At 36.3% G+C, this 19,338-nt stretch overlaps 1 protein-coding gene across 1 annotated transcript in view; it reads left to right on the top strand.

Annotated features, from left to right (window-relative positions):
- Positions 1-13,672, top strand: part of Cpd (carboxypeptidase D) — a 69,271-nt gene extending 55,599 nt beyond the window's left edge. The window contains exons 14-21 of the mRNA XM_003469695.5: positions 1,831-1,966; positions 2,824-2,955; positions 3,807-3,902; positions 4,010-4,074; positions 6,741-6,872; positions 7,356-7,541; positions 8,095-8,194; positions 9,631-13,672. Of these exons, the coding sequence (XP_003469743.2) occupies positions 1,831-1,966; positions 2,824-2,955; positions 3,807-3,902; positions 4,010-4,074; positions 6,741-6,872; positions 7,356-7,541; positions 8,095-8,194; positions 9,631-9,857 (1,074 nt within the window). The 3' untranslated portion in view covers positions 9,858-13,672. The remainder of the gene's footprint in view (positions 1-1,830; positions 1,967-2,823; positions 2,956-3,806; positions 3,903-4,009; positions 4,075-6,740; positions 6,873-7,355; positions 7,542-8,094; positions 8,195-9,630) is intronic.
- The last annotated feature ends 5,666 nt before the right edge of the window (positions 13,673-19,338 follow it).

Raw genomic sequence — 19,338 nt, 5'->3', positions numbered from 1 at the left:
AAATGGAGTCTAATTTTTATGTTATTTTTTCTGTAAAAAATTATAAATAAATAGCACTAATGTATCTCACCCTAGACCTTCATGTTTATAATAGTTTTATTATACCATACTGCCTCCCCAAAAGTTATTTGGAAAGCATTGATATCATAATTAGAATCATGATGTGTGGCTAGGTGATACGAACTTAAATGGGACTTGATCAAAAATTATTTTTGCAGTCTTCAGCAAAGCACATTCCATTGTAACTTCTTAACAAGTTGTAAATAGTTTATCAAAGACATTTTTGTTCTTTGTTTTTAAAGAGGGAGACTTAAGTTTTTTCAACCCAGACTGTACATTTGAAACATCCAGGAGATATTAAAAGATATCATCCCCAGGGGGATCACTATTTCTTTAAAAACTGCTTAGGCTCCCAAAATCCAATAAAACAACTCTTTAGGTTTTGTTTTTATTTTTCAGTAATATCAGAGATTGAATTGGGACCTTGCATAGCCTAGGCACCTGCTTACTGTACTTCTGAGCTATACCCTGGCCAGGTTTTAGCTAGAGTTGTGTCTTACTGGTCTTAGCGTTATAAAGAGACTACAACTTAGTCCTAGCAAGAATTTGAAAACTCTTCAAGAGAATTTGCCTCACTGGTTTAATTGGGCTTGAATAATCCTTCATAATACATTGTCATTTAAGATTGCCATTTGTTTTGACCTAAGGGTCAGAAGTACCCAGAGAACGTAATTAAATATACAGCATGGCTCGAGATCCCCATCACCAGAAATTTTGATCCAGTGGGCCTGTTGTAAAGTCTTAGGTGCACTTCAGAAAAAACCTCTCCCAGGGGAAAGATTTAAAAGCCAATAAATTAAAAAGTCTCAAATATTCCCAATTTTAGACTTTTTTACCAGAATTAATAAGCCAGGAATCACTTACTCTTACTTACCTTTAGAAATGTGTGTATCAGAGATTAGTTCATGCCGCATGTGCAGATATTAATGCCTGTGGATCATCTAGATGAAGCTGACAGGTAAGACATACACCCTACCTCACTGTATTTTGATAAGCTGATCTTAACTGTGATCTCATTGTTTCCAGATGTACATTGGTATTTTCAGATTATATGTTTTAATTTTTAATTCAGCAAATAGTCTCGCTATTATTACTGAGTTACGCCAGTGAGCAGCAAACATTTTTAATAAACAGATAGTGGATATTGTAGGCTTTGTGAGGCAGACATGCTTTGTAGTAACTACTCAACCCTGCCATTATAACACAGAAATAGTCATATGTAAGTGAATGGACAAAGCTGTATGCCAATAAAACTTTATGGACAAGATGGGCATGGTGGTACCTGTAGTCCCAGCATTCGGGAGGCTGAGATAGGAAGATCACTGTGAGTTCGAGATTAGCCTGAACTACATAGTGAGACCCTGTCTGAAAGAAAGAAAACAGTGACGAAAAAAATAAACACACACACTAAAAAAACTTTTTATGTACAATAGTAGGCAACAGACTGGATTTGGCTTCCAGTGTGGTTCTAAATCCTGTTCTATGTCAGTATCAAACATTAGTTATCCAGTAGTTTTTATGTGTTTTTAGAAAGCTGTACCACTGAGCTACAGCCCCAGTTTGGGTATATCTGAGAACATCAGTCATATACTAGATTTTTGTTCAGAGCAAGAGAAAATTTTAGTTTACATTTAAAAATTAGTTTTAGTCCTGCCTTTTTAATGAACTATATTAAAAATGAACAGTAAATACTGCTGTTTAAGGCATAGAAAGGCACTCAGTGGTGCCAGATAGAGCTAATGAATTCATTGATTTCTGTTTCTGTCTTAGTTGATTGACAGGACCAGGATTGTGATTGTCCCTTCTCTAAATCCAGATGGGAGAGAACGAGCACAAGAGAAAGACTGTACTTCAAACACAGGACAAACAAATGCCCGTGGCAAAGATCTGGATACAGACTTCACAAGTAAGACTAATTTTTAGGCAGTTGTGGTACTTTGGAGATAATTTTTTATCTCCTTGTAAGAGATTGGTTGATTGTATTTTGTAGGTGAGTAATGGAGTTCTTTTATGTCTAGCTTATGACTCTGAGATAGAATAGAATACAGATATACAAAAAGCATTTGGATTTTTCTTTTTCATTTGCAAAAGTAATTCAGATTTTTAAAAAGAAAATTAAACATTATCACTGAGGTGTTCCATCACTAGGTTGCATAGTTAACATATTTTCTTCCTCTCCCATGTATATGTATTCACACATACTATATGTATGTTTGGAGGAGTTTCTTACTTACTTAAATGGAATCACCAGTTGTGCATATGATCCTGTAATTTTTTTATTGGATACATCATTGACATCTCAATACTTATAGATCACATTTATAGCATTAATATATGACAATGGCAATAGCAATACTTTAGTCAAACTGTTAGCTAATAGTGAACACTTGTTTCTAACTTTGTACTCTAAAAGATACTGCCACAAAAAACACATTGTTTTTTGAAAATCTTATTTTGTTTCAGAGATAGATGATATTTCTCTATGGTAGTTTTTTAAAAGCAGGATATACCCATCTTTTCTTTCACTAAGAATTTTTTTAAACTTGTCCGAGTATTATTGTTTTTATGCCAAAGTATGTAAAACTTAGAACAACCCATCTTCTAAAATGTATCTTTCTTGCTTGAGATAGTGGTTTATGGAGAAAATAAGTATCTTCCAATTTTTAAGCTCAGTGTTTTGATTTTGAAGTACAGAATATTTTCTTAGATGTTATACTAAAATTTAGGACTTAATGTTTTGTATTCGATTTTTCTGTTTTTTAGATAATGCATCGCAGCCCGAGACTAAAGCCATCATTGAAAATTTAATTCAAAAACAGGACTTTAGTCTTTCTGTTGCTTTAGATGGTGGCTCTGTGCTGGTTACATACCCCTATGACAAGCCAGTGCAGACAGGTATGTAGAATGTCACTTCGTATTTACTCTGTTTAAATGTAGGGAAGAAATTTAAAGTAAGTAGTGTCTCTTCTAATTTTTTAATGATGGTCACTTGGGTCCCTTTCAGGAGAAAACAACCAACCTAACCTAATATTGTAAGTGCTATACATCAGCAGTTCAGACAGTTGCTTGGAGAAGTCAAATTAATGAACGCTTAGCTTTATGGAGTCTAGTTATCTTGTCACATGTTTAATTTAGTCCACAAACATTTATTGAGTAATTATTATCTGAGTGGACCTTGAGAATATAATATGACACAGTACCTGCCTCAAAAAACTCATCTCTAACCAAATAGTAACAGTGTAGAGTTGTTCTCGCCGGCTTTAAGCCTGGACTGAAACGTTGCACCTTGTGGTGAGTGAAGAATTTGCATGCTAAACCTCTGTGGAAATAGTTTCGGGTTTTTTTTTACTGCAGTTTATGAGGAATTTTGTTATTAAGTACCAAATGAGGTAAAACATATCAAAGTAAGATGAGTTTTAATACAATATAAATGCCATATAAACGCCCCATTAGTGTCTGTGTTTGTTTTTGCAGCACTGGGGTTGGAACCCAGGGTCCCCTGCAAGCTAGGCAAGCACTCTGCCACTGAGCTACATCCCAGACCCCCATTAATGTAAGGAAGACATTTGTCTTTTAAGTCTAGTTATTGTAGGCAAATAAAACCATATGGCTAACTATAATAACTCTTCTAGAAACTTCAGTGATGTTCAAGATTAGTAGAGGAAGATACAGTGTATCCAGGATGTTGAACCTGAACAAAAATCATTTTTATTTCTATACTGACTTATGAATTTTTCATTTTGTAGTGGAAAACAAAGAGACTCTGAAGCATTTGGCATCTCTTTATGCAAATAATCATCCATCAATGCACATGGGTCAGCCCAGTTGTCCAAATAAGTCAGGTAAGTATTTTCCCTACCCTTGTTTTCGATTACTGTTACAGTTGCTTGGAAGGAAGGGGGTACCTTGCCTTGTGGTCTCACTGATCTAAGTCTCTGTGCTTTGATAGATGAGAATATTCCAGGAGGAGTAATGCGTGGAGCCGAATGGCATAGCCATCTGGGCAGCATGAAGGTATGCTTCACCTGCTTCACAGACACTGAGTGGAGTTGTGAATATTGGCTACTGAATGGGAGGATACTTTTCTGATACAGCAAAGTGAATGACATCTGCCCGACAGCTTTCTTGATTTGCTTAGACCTTAAATTAACCTGATACTACTCAATACTAGTAGTGAACACTCCGCCTTCTCCAATTCTCCCCTTTCCTCCTATTCCATCCCTCTCCCTCCTCTCCTCTCTTCGTTTCCTTCTCTCCTTCCTCTCCATTTTAACATTTTTAATTATACAATTTAATAATATTAATTATACTCACAGTGTTGCCCATCACTGTATCTGTTTTCATTGACCCAAACAGAAATTTTGTACTCACTTAGCAATAGCTCCTTATTCCCTTCTTCCTACAACCCCTGTTAAACCTCCAGTCTACTCATGTGATATATTTAGAAAAGTAGACTCATCTTTTGTATCTTTTTTCACTTAGCATGATGTTTTTAGAGTTCATCCATTTTGTGACATGTATCAGTACTTCATTGTTCTTTGTAGCTAAGTAATATCCTGTTGTATGTGTGTACCACATTTTGTTTAATTTCAGTTGGTAGCCATTTGGCTTGCTTCTTTTTGTTTTGTTTCACTTTGTATTTGGGGGCATTTGTTTTGTTTTGTTTTGTTTTTAATACAGGGTCTCATTAGGCAGTTCAACCTCTCCTTAAATTCCTATGTAGCCCAGGCTGGCCTCAAACTCATGGTAATCCTCCTGCCTCAGCTTCCTAAGTGCTAGGATCACAGGTATACACTACCACACCCAGCCTCTGTTTTTTAGTTGTTGCTAATAATCCTGTAGTGAACATTGGCATGCAATTATCTGTTTGAGCCCTTGTTTTCCATTATTTTGGAATAGAATTGTGTCCCAGCACTGTTTATTGAAAAGACTATTCTCCTAATGAATGGTCTTGGCACCTTTGTAAGATACCAGTAGAGTATAGTACAGATTCTTGAGTTCATTTCTGGACTTTCACTTCTACTCCATTGTTCTACATGTTTGATTACTGTAGCTTTGTAATGAGTTTGGAAATCAAGAAACGTGAGTCCCTTAATTTTGTTGGTTTAACAGTTGTTTTGGTTATTCAGGACTCCTGGTAATTTAAGGATTGGCTTTGCTTTGTTTGCCAAAAGGGCTGTTGGAATCTTGTTATGTGTTGTGTTGGATTTGTAAATTTTTGACTGTATTAATAACAGTATTATCTTTTGAGATATAGACATAGTATGTCTTTCCATTTATCTTGATCTTCTTGAATATCTTCCTGGCAGCATTTTAACCAGTTACCTATTCACTTCAAGTTAGGCAGGTAGATGTTTAGCTGGTTATTCATTTCACATGTACAGCCAGAAAACTGACTTCACTTCCATCTCTGTCTGTTTCACTCCTTTGTTTACTGAGAATGTACTGCATATGACTACTGTGCTTATATTAATGATAAATATATTTCTTCACTTATTAACCAAATATTGGTATAGCATTATTGGATTTGATCTAGAATAAAGCTGCTCACAACATACCATGACAAATTCAAGAGAAAAAAATTACAGATTTAGGGTACAGAAATGATGAAGCAGGACATTTCAGAGAGAGGCAGTGTGGACAGAGAATCAGTCATTTAGTTGGAATCTAGAGTGTAATGGAGACAAGAAGGGAAAGAGTGTTGGAGCTCTGGATGCTGTATTTTAGTAAGGAGGGGAAGCTACTGAAGGTTGTGAGCAAGGATACAGTGACATGACCTGCACTCTGTAATGGGAAATTACTCTCTCAGCACAGACTCTGATTGGAGACAGCAGGCTGGTTTGGAATGGTCTAACAAGCAATGAGGGCCTAAATTAGGTAGTGACAGGGGGAGAAGATTCAAGGACTGAAGTTTCCAAGATTGTATAGAGATGGAGTTGACAAGCTTTGGCAAATTACAGATGATAATGAGATAGAAAAGGTGTTAACAAGATTTCTATGTGAAGACAAGATTTCTATCTCACAAGATGGCTATGTGAGAACTATGTGAGTTACTACCAATTAAATGAATTACAAAAAAGAACAGGTTTGGGGGCAAAGGTGATACGTGATGTTTTTGAACCTGTTCACATGGGTAGTACCTGTGCCTGACTTAACATTTTATTGCAGGTGGTGCGTGTTGTCTTCAGCAGGTTTTAGACTGAGGGTATTACTGGGATTGTTCTTACACCTCTACAGTTCTAAGAGCTATAGTAAAGATCCAGATTTAGAAGGAACTGACTGTCTACATATATTCATTCATTCGTTTGTTCACTTAACAAACCTAATAAACCCCAATCTACCAGGCACTGTGGGACTCACTGGTACTATAAAAATGAATTTGCTTCTGTAATGCTGGAACAGGAGGATCCCAACTTCAAATCCCACAAGGGCAATTTAGTGACTTAGTGGGTTCAGTCTTTAGTACTAAGGAAAAAAAAGGTAAACACTGTCCCTGTCCTCAAGGGCTGTCTTAGGACAGCCTGTTCATGACCCATTATTAAACAGGTTTATCTATAGAGTACTTGCATAAAATACATTAGATTCTTGTTTTTATCAGACAAGTTTTTTTAATTCCATTTATTCATTTGTTGTCCTTTTTACTAACTTGCCTGCATTTGATTTTAAACTGTGCTTTCCAGGATTACAGTGTCACCTATGGGCATTGCCCAGAAATCACTGTGTACACAAGCTGCTGCTACTTTCCCAGCGCAGCACAACTCCCTTCCTTGTGGGCAGAAAATAAAAAGTCCCTTCTTAGCATGTTGGTGGAGGTGAGTCTCTTTTTTTAACTAGAAGCATACTCTTGGGAGCACGGTCGATGAAAATCTTTATCAAAACGTTGTCTTCATATTTTACCAGAGCTTACATTTGTTTTAAATGTATGTTGAAAGGAAAGTTTTGTTCATTTTATATTAAACGTGCTATAATTTGACCTTGTGAGATGTTGGAAGTTCTTTAACCTATTACACTGTTCCTGCAGTCAGTGCACTGTGGTGGAAAGAAAATCACAGCGTTAGAAGATTGAGTCCTAATGGTTTAGGCTTTGGCTATTCCAGGGTTATCTTTTCTCTTATCTCATCTTTATAACTCTGAAGCATTGAGTAAGTAGCAAAAGTGGTCAACAGTCAGTAGGGAAGAAAGAATAAGCCAGCCTTACAGGGTTGTCTTGTATAGGTAATATTTGGTTTTAGTCTTGCCTCAAGGACAATAGTATCATAAAACATAAAAATTTATATTTTGAACTTTTTTTTCAGGTTCACAAGGGAGTTCATGGACTTGTTAAAGACAAGACTGGAAAGCCGATCTCTAAAGCAGTCATCGTACTCAATGAAGGAATAAAAGTACACACAAAAGAGGGAGGTTATTTCCATGTGCTGTTAGCCCCAGGTGTCCATAACATCAATGCTATCGCTGAGGGGTACCAGCAGCAGCATTCACAGGTGAGAGATTCAAGTGGAGTAATAATATGTGCAACTCTGTTTCATAGTGTTTTGCTTGGCAATGCTGGAGATAGGGCCTTGTGAATGTGGGCAAGCCGTCTACCACTGATCCCCGCCCTTGATTTCAATTTTATTTTGAGACAGTTGCACTTAGGGCCCAGGTTGGCCTTGGATTTGTGATTTTCTTGCCTTAGCCTCCTGAGTATCTGGGATTACAGGTATGCACCACTACATCTAGCTAAATTCTTACTTTTAAGAGTAATTTACTTTCAAGACAGCACTGCTTGGAAAAAAAAAAAAAGAGTAATTTACTTTATTTTGAAGCTCTTGTCAGGAAGCACAAAAGGATAAATAAGTAGTGCAACCACTTTTTGATTATGATATTTCATTATCTTTTTTTATCTCTTTAGCAACAAAAGAGAAGTTTTATAGTATTTTGTATACCTTGGATGACAATGAATCATCTCTTTGGTTTGCTATGAAAGCCTAGGAACATACCAGTGATACAGATTAAGTGGACCTTTTAATAATTCTTGCACTTTAACCCTTCCAGGTCTTTGTGCATCATGATGCAGCTAGTTCCGTGGTAATAGTCTTTGACACAGATAACCGGATATTTGGTTTGCCAAGGGAGCTTGTGGTAACTATATCAGGTAAAAAGATTTTAATTTTTTTGTAGCTAAAGTTGAAATCAGTATTTCAGTCTGAGAGTAGATCACCTCCATAATCACTCACTGCCAATCATTTTTTTCTAATGTGTTCTTATCTAAACATGACTTTGCTAACTAAGCCTGTATCCTCCTATGTGTTCTCCTGGATTGCCCCGTACTTTGTCAGGTCTTCCCTGAATGTTACCTCTGTAGAGGCCTTCCCTGACCACTCCAGATGGCACAGTGCCCCGTCACCATTTCTACCCCGTTGTTTTTTTCATGATAACACTTACGTTGTTGCCTGACATTATAATAGATATTTATTCATTTACTTATCCATGTTCAGTCTCTCTCACTAAAACAATCTCTGCACATCAGGAAGCTTATCTGTTTCCCAGAATCTAAACTAATGGTTGGCAGGTAGTGGGTGTTAATGAAGTGTTGCTGAGTGATTGAATAATTTGTTTTATATTAAGGTCACAATTTCCTGTAACTTAGCTTATATTAGTTCTGGCTTTCCAAGATCCAAGAAAGAGAACATTTTTTTCCCAAGGTTAATTTGTTCCATTGTTTGAATTACTGAAAGGTTAGGGAAAAAATAATACATTGCATGCCTGCAGGAGAGATGCCCAGTGGAGAGAGAGTGGTATGTTGGAAACATGGTAGAAGCAGGGGCTTGGAATGTGTAAAGAGGTCTTAGCTTGAACCAGATAAAGTGTGAGTAACTTAGTGGTTAAAAACACAGGAACTGGGCCGGGGTTTAGCTTAGTGGCATAAGCGCCTGCCTGGCAAGCACAAGGTTGTAAGTGCGATCCCTGGTACCAAAAAACAAAACAAAAACAAAAACAAAGGAACTAGGGATCAGCCATGGTTTAAATCTACCTGTGCCACCCATTAACTGTTGTGAACTTTATTTATTTATTTATTTATGAGAATATTTATGCATTTATTTTTATGACTATCTTGATAACTTTATGTATAAGTTTAAAATAAAGGAAGCATTAGCAGGTTACTGAACAACAGACTGTGTCACTTCATTTTGGTGAAAGAAAGACTTGAACATACCAATACATATAAAGATCTGGAAAGACATGCACTAAGGTAATTAAAAAGTATTTCTGAGTAATGGAAATATAAAGAAGATTTTTGGTTTGGTTATTTTATCTATATTTTCTAATTTTGCACACTGTAATGTACTATTTAATAATAAAAGGTTATTCTTTTATACAATATGTACAGTACAAGCTGTTCTTAAATATGTACAGAAAAATAAGTGAAGAAGCAGACATGAAATGTGGAATGTGCTATTGAAAACTTTAATCACAAAAAATAAATTAAAAATAAGTGAGGAGCATGCTATTAAAAACACTATTGTGTAAGTAGCTACTTACTCACATTCTTATGGAACATGTCCCCACACGACAATTTTTGTCTTACAGGTGCCACTATGTCAGCGCTGATCCTAACAGCTTGCATTATTTGGTGCATCTGTTCAATCAAGTCTAACAGACACAAGGATGGTTTCCACCGGCTCAGGCAGCATCATGACGATTATGAAGATGAAATACGCCTAATGTCAACTGGCTCCAAGAAGTCCCTCCTAAGCCATGAGTTCCAGGATGAAACGGACACTGAAGAGGAAACCTTGTATTCTAGCAAACATTGAAAAATATACTTTGCATATCTCCCAGCTAAGTACCAAGCAAAACTACAGTTCCTCTTGGGAGACACTCCATTAAGAAGAGACTATCTTTTTTCTTCAAAGAGCTTTGGGAAGATAACTTGCTAAATGTGTATTTTCTGTGAATTTTGCTGGCAGTTTTGAACTTCCCTTCCTGAAAGTACTCTTTACCTTTTTTTTAAAAATCTGATTTCTATTTATGCGGCAGAGATGGAATAGTCACTTTGTTTTTCTTTTTAATTTAAAGTGAGCTGTTTGCAGCTTATATCATCACAGCAAAAAGCCAACTGGTGGATGTTGTAATTTACACATCAGGTGTTTAGTGGCTTTAGCTTTTTTTCTTTATTTTAAAGGCCAAAAAGAGTCCAGAAGCATAAAGGCAGGGACAGCAGTCATATTCTGACATGAAGCTTTACAAACTCGAGGTTTTCTCAACCTACTGAGAAGTACTCTTCTCTGGTTATTAAATAGCTGGAGTTTCTCTTATTCAGGTGTAATGGAGGTTAAATGATTTTTAAATTTATATAGCATTAGGAAATAAATAAACGGGCTTCCTCACTTGTCTTTCTACCTGTTTCCAGGCTAGATCATAACTGGTGGGCTACGCCGTAAGCAGGATTTCACTACCTCTCTTGAAAGGTTTAGCAAAGTTCTAAATATTCTCATGTTAAGGGAGAACTTTTTGCCTTTGTGGTGCAAGATGTAACTGTCCACTTCAATGGAACTGAGAGGGAGACCTAGCAAAGCTGAAATTCATGTTGCCTGTCTCTTAACTTGGTAAAAACCCACAGGTGCTGCTGCTTTTATCTGTGAAGCACTAGTTTATTCTAGGAATGCCTAATTCTTGAATATTTCCTAAATTTGGACCTTTTTCTACACTTAGGGTTTTCAGATGACCCAGCCATCTACAAGATCTGAATTCTACTGAAAATACCTGAAAGAGTGAAAGAGACCTAATTTGCACATTCTTGACCTGCATGTGAACACAAAATATCTGTGCTCCAGCCTTTGCTTTTACCCTGTTAATAGTATGCTGTTACTGAAATATCTTGACCAGTCTTATTTACGTAGGCCTCTGCAAATGATTGGGTTCTTTGTCCTAATGTTTTACTTGAAAGTCTTGGCTTTTTGACCAGTCAATTTTGTTAAAAGTTCAATTGAAAGCTTTTAAATATGACTTCCTCCATTTGAAAACAGTGTACATTATGGACTACTGTGTGATACAACACTGTGGTGGGAAAGCATCATCTTCACTGCTAGTGGGCAAAAACCTCAGATATTCGCATTTTACTGTGTCCACCTTATGCTGGTCAGAGGAAATGATGCTTTTTGTAAGTGTCTTACCAATGATCTAATGGTTTAATACCTTTGAATGTTCTAATCACCAAATTGCTGCTGAACTTGTACTAAATCAGGGGATCAAAAAACTAGCTCTCATCTTTTCAAATTATTTTCATTAATGTATCAGTTACCCCAAAGCCTTCATGTGAAGTAGTTTATTCCACTCGCCTAGGTCGTTTAACCAGGTATTGTAAGAAGTACATCCAAGATGGCTTTATAAAATAGAAATTTTGTTTAGCAGGAATAATGAGGTCATGACATTTGTTAACAAATATCTGTGATCCGTTTGGGTGACTCAAGGTTAAGCCGTTCTGGTATTAATCCTGGTATTACAATAGCAACTCTAAATTCTGCCATTTCTTATCCATTGCATCCATAGAACAAAGTTCGTGGGATGATATTATTTAATGAAATAAATGTGATTTACTTTACTTCTAATAACACTTCACATTTTCCTTATAGACGTGACGCATTGCTTTTTTTCAGCATTATTTTTAAGAATGCAAAGTCAGAAAACCAACAAAGGGCCTGCAAGTAGCTGGCCCTGCTTGGACACTGCAACTAGTGATGAAAGGAATTTGATATGATAGCCTTTGCTTTATTAGCATTGGTCTTCACTAGAGGATACCTTTACATTTACTTCTCTCTTGAACTAAATGTATCTTTAATATTTTAATATACATCTCAGTGGCTGGAGGCCATGCCTTTTAAGTATATATAAATTTTTAAGAGATGAACATACAGATAATTCTTTTAGTAATTTTTTCTGAAAGGAAAATCAAATTCTGTTGTCTTAAGCCAGTAATAAATTTCTAAATAATACATTTAGCTGGAAAAAAAGGCCTTCTCAACCTGTGTTACCTATGAACATGAATGTACAGGACCCATGACTACTGTGTTCTCAGCCCTGCTCAGTCTTTTATCTGTGGATCTAAAGTGATATTAGAGCACATTAACAACTGAAGGCATTGAAGCAATATGGGGAGGGGGATATATTTCTTCAGTATTTCTTCTAGAAACTTTCCATCCCCTTGGAGTTATGCAGGCAAGTAAGTATCACAGTATTAAACAATGCGTCCAAGTCTGAGTTGTTCCTTTCTTATTCCCAAGGCATAGTTTTGTCCTGGTGATCAGTTTGTAAGCCTTCCTCCCCTCCCTTAAAAAAAGCAAGTGATGGTATAGGTAATGTTCAAAGTGTCTGTCTGTGTAATTGTATTTTATCATGTAGTTCAGTCAGATGAGCCGAGCAATTTCAGAAAGACAGACGATGGTTGTGAAATAAATTTGGTCAGTGAGTGAGTTCCCATCCAGTTCCAGAATGCCTACAATTCTGATTAAAGGCAATTTGCTGAGGGGCTTTGTCATCTTTCAGAAAAGAAACATTGTATTTTTGGCTCAGTGTGATTGAGTGGTTAATTTCTGGTAACTTTCATGAATGAAATTTGCTGAATTGGTAAATATGAAACTTAACACTAATTATGAGTTGATAAATAAAAGGTAGTGCTAATGTCTGAATTTATTGTGTTCTAACACCAGATTATTCAGTAACCATGACCAGCTCCTCTGTTGACATTCTCAGCATTAAAGAGTTCTTACCTTCTTGTTGCCATAAATGCATTTGTGCCATGTTTTATCCCTGCTGTATTAAAAGCTTCTTGGCTGTAAATATTATAATAGTGCTCTATGTTATGGTTCTCTGGTGGAATTGTTTTAACGTAGCAACCCAGCACTTTCCCCATGTCTTGCCTTATTGGTACTACTAAAAATTCCACTATGGTTTGTGTTCAGTGCTTTTTCTACCTAGCAGCTTTCTGATAACTTTTTGAGTTTCTGATTTGTTTTAATTAAAGCGGTTTTGGAGGAGTGATTAGGGTCTTTGATTAATGTCCAGCTAAGGTTTCTAGTCCATGAAGAAATCTTCCCGCAATACTCAGTTCTATTTTTTGGCAGTAATTTATGAATGATTCTACTTGACTTTCAGAATATTATCCATGTTGATTTTGACAGAAAATATAAAATTTGAAAGTAGGTTATCGTTTTGAGGCAACTGGATGAAAATTATGTAAATATGTATGATTATGATTTTTATAAATGGCATAGCATGAGTGTACTAGCTACATTTATGCTGGCCATGCTGCAAATTTTCTGGAGATAGGATATTTTTTTATGCTCTTTTCACCCCTCCATTTTCTCAGAATGCTACTCCCCAGCTCCAGACCTGTCGATAGCTATTTATATGACATGCTCAGTACCATTCATTTTAAGTGCTTCAGTCTTTGGTTTATTTCATGCACTGTGCCTTCAAAATAAAAATTTTAAAAGGGACTTTAAAAGAAGTTCCATAGTTTTAAAAAGTCAATCTGTGTAATTTATGTGAAATCTAACTGTAATGAGGTCCTTTCTGTTTTTTCTATGTAAACAGATCTTCTAATCCTGTATAAAAGTTATTTTATGATGTTTGTCTTTGTGTTTTGTCTCATAATCTTTTATCCAAACCAACAGACCAGAAAATTGTAGTTTGAGTTTAAAACTTACATATTTAGTTTTTCTACCTATTCTAGAGGAAAAATAATACCAGGATCAGAATACCAGGTGTCACCTATAAAGTGTTTGTCTGTATGAATTGACTCCAAACAAAGTTTGTTTCTGAAGTAGTCACGTCATATAGTAACCACAGTTCTCTTCAGTTTGTAGTTGAACTAGTATGACGCATTCAAACATTGCACAGTTGGCACCACAAATAGTAACAACTAATGTTTTAGCAGTACTCCAGCTCCCCATCACCCTGTGCCCTATGCTTAGGGTCAGTTAAAGGTTGAAGACTCCATATATCCATTTTAACTTTGTTAAAATCCTTGTTTCCAGGTGAATCCTGAAGAATAATGTATCCTGGCACTTTTAGGCACGGTGATGATGAATTCACTGTCCTCTTGTAGTTTAACAAAATACTGTTACTCAAAATACTGTTACCCTAATAGGGATTGAGAAAGAAAATCATACAAGAAACATGGAATCTGATGACCAGAAACCTAATAGTCCGGACCAGAGAAACAAATGGAAATAAACTGTATTCAGTAGTGTTTGCCTCTTCTTCAAAAGAAAGTCCCCGTTGCAAGGAAGTAGAGCAGAAAGATTTGAGCTTGGACTTAGCAATTATTGATTAGTAGATCTTTCACTTGCTTCCTATTTAATCTTACGTTACATGAGCTTCATAACATTCTACGAATCTCAGTTTCTCAGTTAACACTTGATGGGGTTATAGTGGGAATAAAATAAGCTTTGTTAGCAAAGCACCATCATTATTGGCTTAGACTTGAATTCCTGTAGTAATGCATCATTTTCCTTCATTTGTTGTTCTCTGATCACTTTGAAAGTTATTTTATCAAGCGTATGAGCCAAAAATGTTTTACAAGTGATCTTTTTTTTTCTTAAGTCAGGAATCGAACTCAGGACCTTGCACTTGCCAGGCAGGTGCTTGTGCTCCTTGAGCTGTACCCCCAGCCACCCACAGTGGTCTTTTTAATTTAGAAAAAATACTTAGACTCAAATACTTGTTGGAAAATTTCTTCCATTGTCTAAAGAACAACAGTAAAGTTTTAATTGTGCCAAACACTTCATGTTTGTTTCTAAATATTTATGCTTCTTCAGTGAAGCTTATTTGACTCCCGTAGAAAGTCTGAATGGTGATAATGATTCTTTTTCTCAATGTTTGCAATACTTTCTGGAATTTTCTCTTACCTTAATGAAGAAACCATTTGGTTTGATTTTTAAACCATAACCTAATGATTTTGTTCAGTTTTTCAGGTTTCCAGAAGTTGATTATTATCAGCAAAGTCAACATAATCACTGTTCTCAGTTATGTATAAGTATCATCATGTAAGTCATCTTTTATTCTCACTTAGAGTTTAAATGCCAATTCTATACTATTTATTGATTCTATACTATTTATTGCAGACCTCAAATAAATAAATTACTACTCACTTGAATAGCAGTGAAATCAGATGAAGCCAAATTTTTACTTAGTATTACAATTTCCACCCACACTGACCAATGGAATGTAAAAAGCAAACATGCTTTTTGGCACTTTGGGCTAAGGTCAGATGAAATTCTGTTCACTGTTACTGTACTCTGTAAACAAATGTAGACGAGCACAAATGAGATGCTTTGGCCTGTATGGAGTAGAAAAGTGTGCTAATTGAGAGATCAGCCTGGAAGAAAATTGAATACAACGGGGTGAATTCATTAGGTTAAACGTATGATAATTGAAAGTCCAAGTATACTGACATGGATGTCTTTGCTTAGACAAAGATAGGGTATAGTGATTTAACTGGAACCAATATGAAGAGGCAGGGAGTGATAAAGTCAAAGCTGTGTATGAAAAATCAAAGGCAGAAAAATTTTAAGATGGAACATGTGAAAAGAGTACATATTAACCAGCAATTGTTGTAACATGGATTATGTTTAATGATTGTCACTGAAATTGAGCCAAAGTACCGAGGATACAGGGAAGGTTTACATTGCTAGATCTGAGTGACTAATTTGAAATACTTTTAAGTTATACTAATACTTATGATTACTGTTACTGTGTGCCACAAGGTTCCCAGGAGAGTTTTTCAATACCAAATAGTCTTTTGAGTTAGTATCTGAAAAAAGAGATCCTAAAAGAAATAATCCTGCAGATAGGCAGAGGACAGATGTAAACAGATTACGATAATGACTGAATTGGAGGACTGCTTTATTTTTAAAACGTAATTTTAGAACTGTTTTAGATTTACAAAGTTGCAAAGGCAATGCAGTTAGTTGCTGGATTTTTATGTGGAGATCAGAGTGGCAAGAGGATAATCAGGAAGGATTGTGAGTTTTCTACCTAGCAGGATTTGAACACTTGACAAGGGACTGGGCATAGAAAGTAGGATGTTTAGAGCCTCGCCAGCTGAGCAAAGCTTGGTTGGCCCAAGCATCAAATCATGTTTTATTGCCTCTGGGTGACTGAGGTAAACTCTGAGCTCTGGTTCCATCCTAGAGGTGGAAACCACAATTTTTCATCATCAGTTAAAATGATAGGAAAGTTCTATCCAGATTTCAGATGTTGACATTATCGAATGTCTTAAAACAAATATACTTACTATTGTCAAAAAGGTAAGATAAACCAGAGACTAACACAGGAAATGAGAAGATAAGAACTTCTGGAAATGAAAGTATAGAAACAAAAATTAGTGCTAGTGCTAGATAGGGTACAGAAAAGTAGTGAACTAGAAGATGGATAAAAATTCTTACGTATCATAGAGATCAAAAGGTAGAAAATACGTATTAAGAAAGTTTTAAAGAGTGAATGTAAGATAATTTTGTGTGTGTGTGATAGTGGGGATCGAACTCAGGACTTTAACACTGAGTTACATTCCCCCTTTTCAACTATTTTGAGACAGAGTCTTACTAACTTTCCCAAGTGGGACTCAAATTTGAAGTCCTCCTGCCTCAGCCTTACAAAGTGTTGGCAAGTACAGGTGTGTGCTGCCATGCACTGGTGAATTAACGTAATTTAACGTGTGTGTTTTGGAGTTCTGGAAGAAACAGAATGGAGCTTGGAAACTTGGAAAATTACTAATTTATCTAAATGGATCATACTACACCAGTCTATTGATTAAAGAAATTCAGTCCAAGCAAGAAAAAATGAACATCTATGCACATCACACCAATCAGAAGTGGAACTGCAGAGCACCAAAGACAAATTGGAAAAAAGGAAAATAAAGCAGATGGGGAGAAAATAATGAACTTCAGAGGGGTAGCAGGGAAACTAAAGCTGCCACTCCGGACCTGGGATGTAGCTCAGTGCACAATACATCCCTGGCAAGCATGAGGTACCAAGTTCCATTCCTGGTACCAAAAAAATTAGACTCCCAACAATGGAAACAAAAGTACATTAAAATTAAAAGTACAATAAAGGTGCTGGAAAAAACAAATAACTTTGAACATTGAATTATATACAGTACATATTTCAAGAATGAAGTTCCAGATAGGAAACATTTGTAGTAACCTAATTTCTTGTCTCCCATCATTTTATTGCAAAATAATTCAAAAAAAGACAGGAAAGGCAAATCTGTAATGAAATCACACTCAGTATAATCTGAAAAGAATTTTGAACTCTCACATAAAGTCAGAAAAATCACTAAGTATGTGCTCTCATGACCACCCAGCCTCATCCTGCCACAAGGTGGATGGATGGAAATAATCACTTCCATAATGTCTTCCAGGGAAGACAGAACAGGCATACAAGCATGTTGGTCTAAAACTACTGCCAGAAAGACAAAATCCCACATCTGAATGGTCTCAATGTGCCCAAGTAGCTCAGAGCGCACACTGGAGGGACGAGGTGGGCTCCAAAGTAAGCATAACTTAAAAGGGGGCAGGTGTGATTTAAAGGAGCAGTCTTTGGAGCACAGCTTCTAGTGAAGGCAAAAAGTGAACAAATTGGAAAACACTCTTGGACAACTTAGGAATGAAAGAAAACAATTTGGAATCCTGTTAGTCAAAGATAACTAAATTTGGAGCAATTTCAACCCTTCCCCATCACTAAAACCAACAAAAACCCCAATAAAATACCAAAACCTTGCTCTATTGACAGACTATATCTCAGCCATTAGAATAACAAAAACTAATATTGGTGAGAATCAGATTGAAATGATTACATGATTATGAGGAAAATATAAAATATCTACAGATAAAATAAAAACACTATGATAAATTAGTTCTACTCCCTGCTCGAGTGGATTAGTTTAAAACAGACTATCTCACCAAAAACAATTAGAAAAGCTGGATTAAAAAAGAATTAGAGAACTACCAAAGTAAGGGCTTAGGAGATCAAGAGCCTAGAGCAAAGGGAATTGAGACAAATTGCTAGTTTTAGCATAGTTAATTCATAAATGGTGACTAAGAGAGAGAGAGAAACACCCTGCAGCAGAGGGTCCAGGCAAGAGACAAAGAACTTGAACAGAAGTTTCAGGCAGCATCACTGGTTGAAGGAAAATAAAGAATTTAGCACTTGTCAGGAAAAAGGACTCTGCTTAACAGCTTTCAGATAGGGAACACAAATAGCTACACACTAGAAGTAAGAGCTAACCAAAAATAGATCAATTTTAATAAACATACAATTCCCAGCTGATATTCCACTCCATAAACTGATCTCTCCTACCTGATACGACTGCAGTAAATTCTGTCCAGAGGGACATAACATCACCCTACAAGTTTTATCTATAAAATACAGCATTGAATCAAAAGTTAGTCTCAGAAAAAGATCAAATGATAATCAAGGAAAAAGTAAAAAGACCTTCAGAGGTACAGATTTTGTGTTTATCAATCGGTTTAAAATAATGACAGTAAATTTAGGAAATTAGAAGGCAAAGAATTTTAGAAGAATTAAAAATGTATTGAAATTTTAAATGAAGAATTTCAGTTCTAGACAATTTCATTTCCAACAAGTACAGCAAAACCTTTATACATTATATATAAAACACCCAAAGGTGGAAAGCGGGTGGCAGACCAGGTAGGAACCTCAGTTTCCAAAGAATAACGTGCAAGTGAGTTCCCTGGGTTTTTCTTTGGCTCATACTGTTCCTCCCATAATGGGTGCTGAAGAAGCTGGAAAAGCAGGAATGCCAAAGAATACAAATAAGAGAAGTCCAAAGGAAAGCCTCTAGACAAAGGACTAATAACTACGAAGCCTAGCAAAACAAATTTTTATATGACAATTGCACTACTCCAGAAAAATGCGCCAGAAATAACTGAATCCCATCTGCCCTATTCCCCTACTCTTCCCAGCAAGTGCTCGCTCAGTGGGGAATTTAGACTTCCACCCTTATCTGGTTTTTCTGTCTCTGTGTGTCTCTTTCTGTCTCTGTCTCTCTGTCTCTTTTCCCTTCTTCCTCTTTGTCTGTGTCTCTTGTCTGTCTCTGTCTCTTCTCTCCTCCTCCTCCTCCTCCTCCCTCTCTGTCTCTCTCTCTCTCTGTCTCTCTCTCTCTCTCTCTCTCTCTCTCTCTCTCTCTCTCTCTCTCCCTCCCTCCCTCCTTCATAGAAAGCAAAATAGAGAGTAAAGAGCCAGGAGCCGGGGCTGTCATCATTTTTGGTGGAA

This window comes from Cavia porcellus, unplaced genomic scaffold (genome assembly GCF_034190915.1).
Source record: "Cavia porcellus strain 051 isolate PalLab524CR breed Dunkin Hartley unplaced genomic scaffold, mCavPor4.1 scaffold_6, whole genome shotgun sequence".
NCBI classification, from domain to species: Eukaryota; Metazoa; Chordata; class Mammalia; order Rodentia; family Caviidae; genus Cavia; species Cavia porcellus.
The sequence above is the reverse complement of the archived record's forward strand: the minus strand, read 5'-3'. Positions and strand labels throughout refer to the sequence as shown.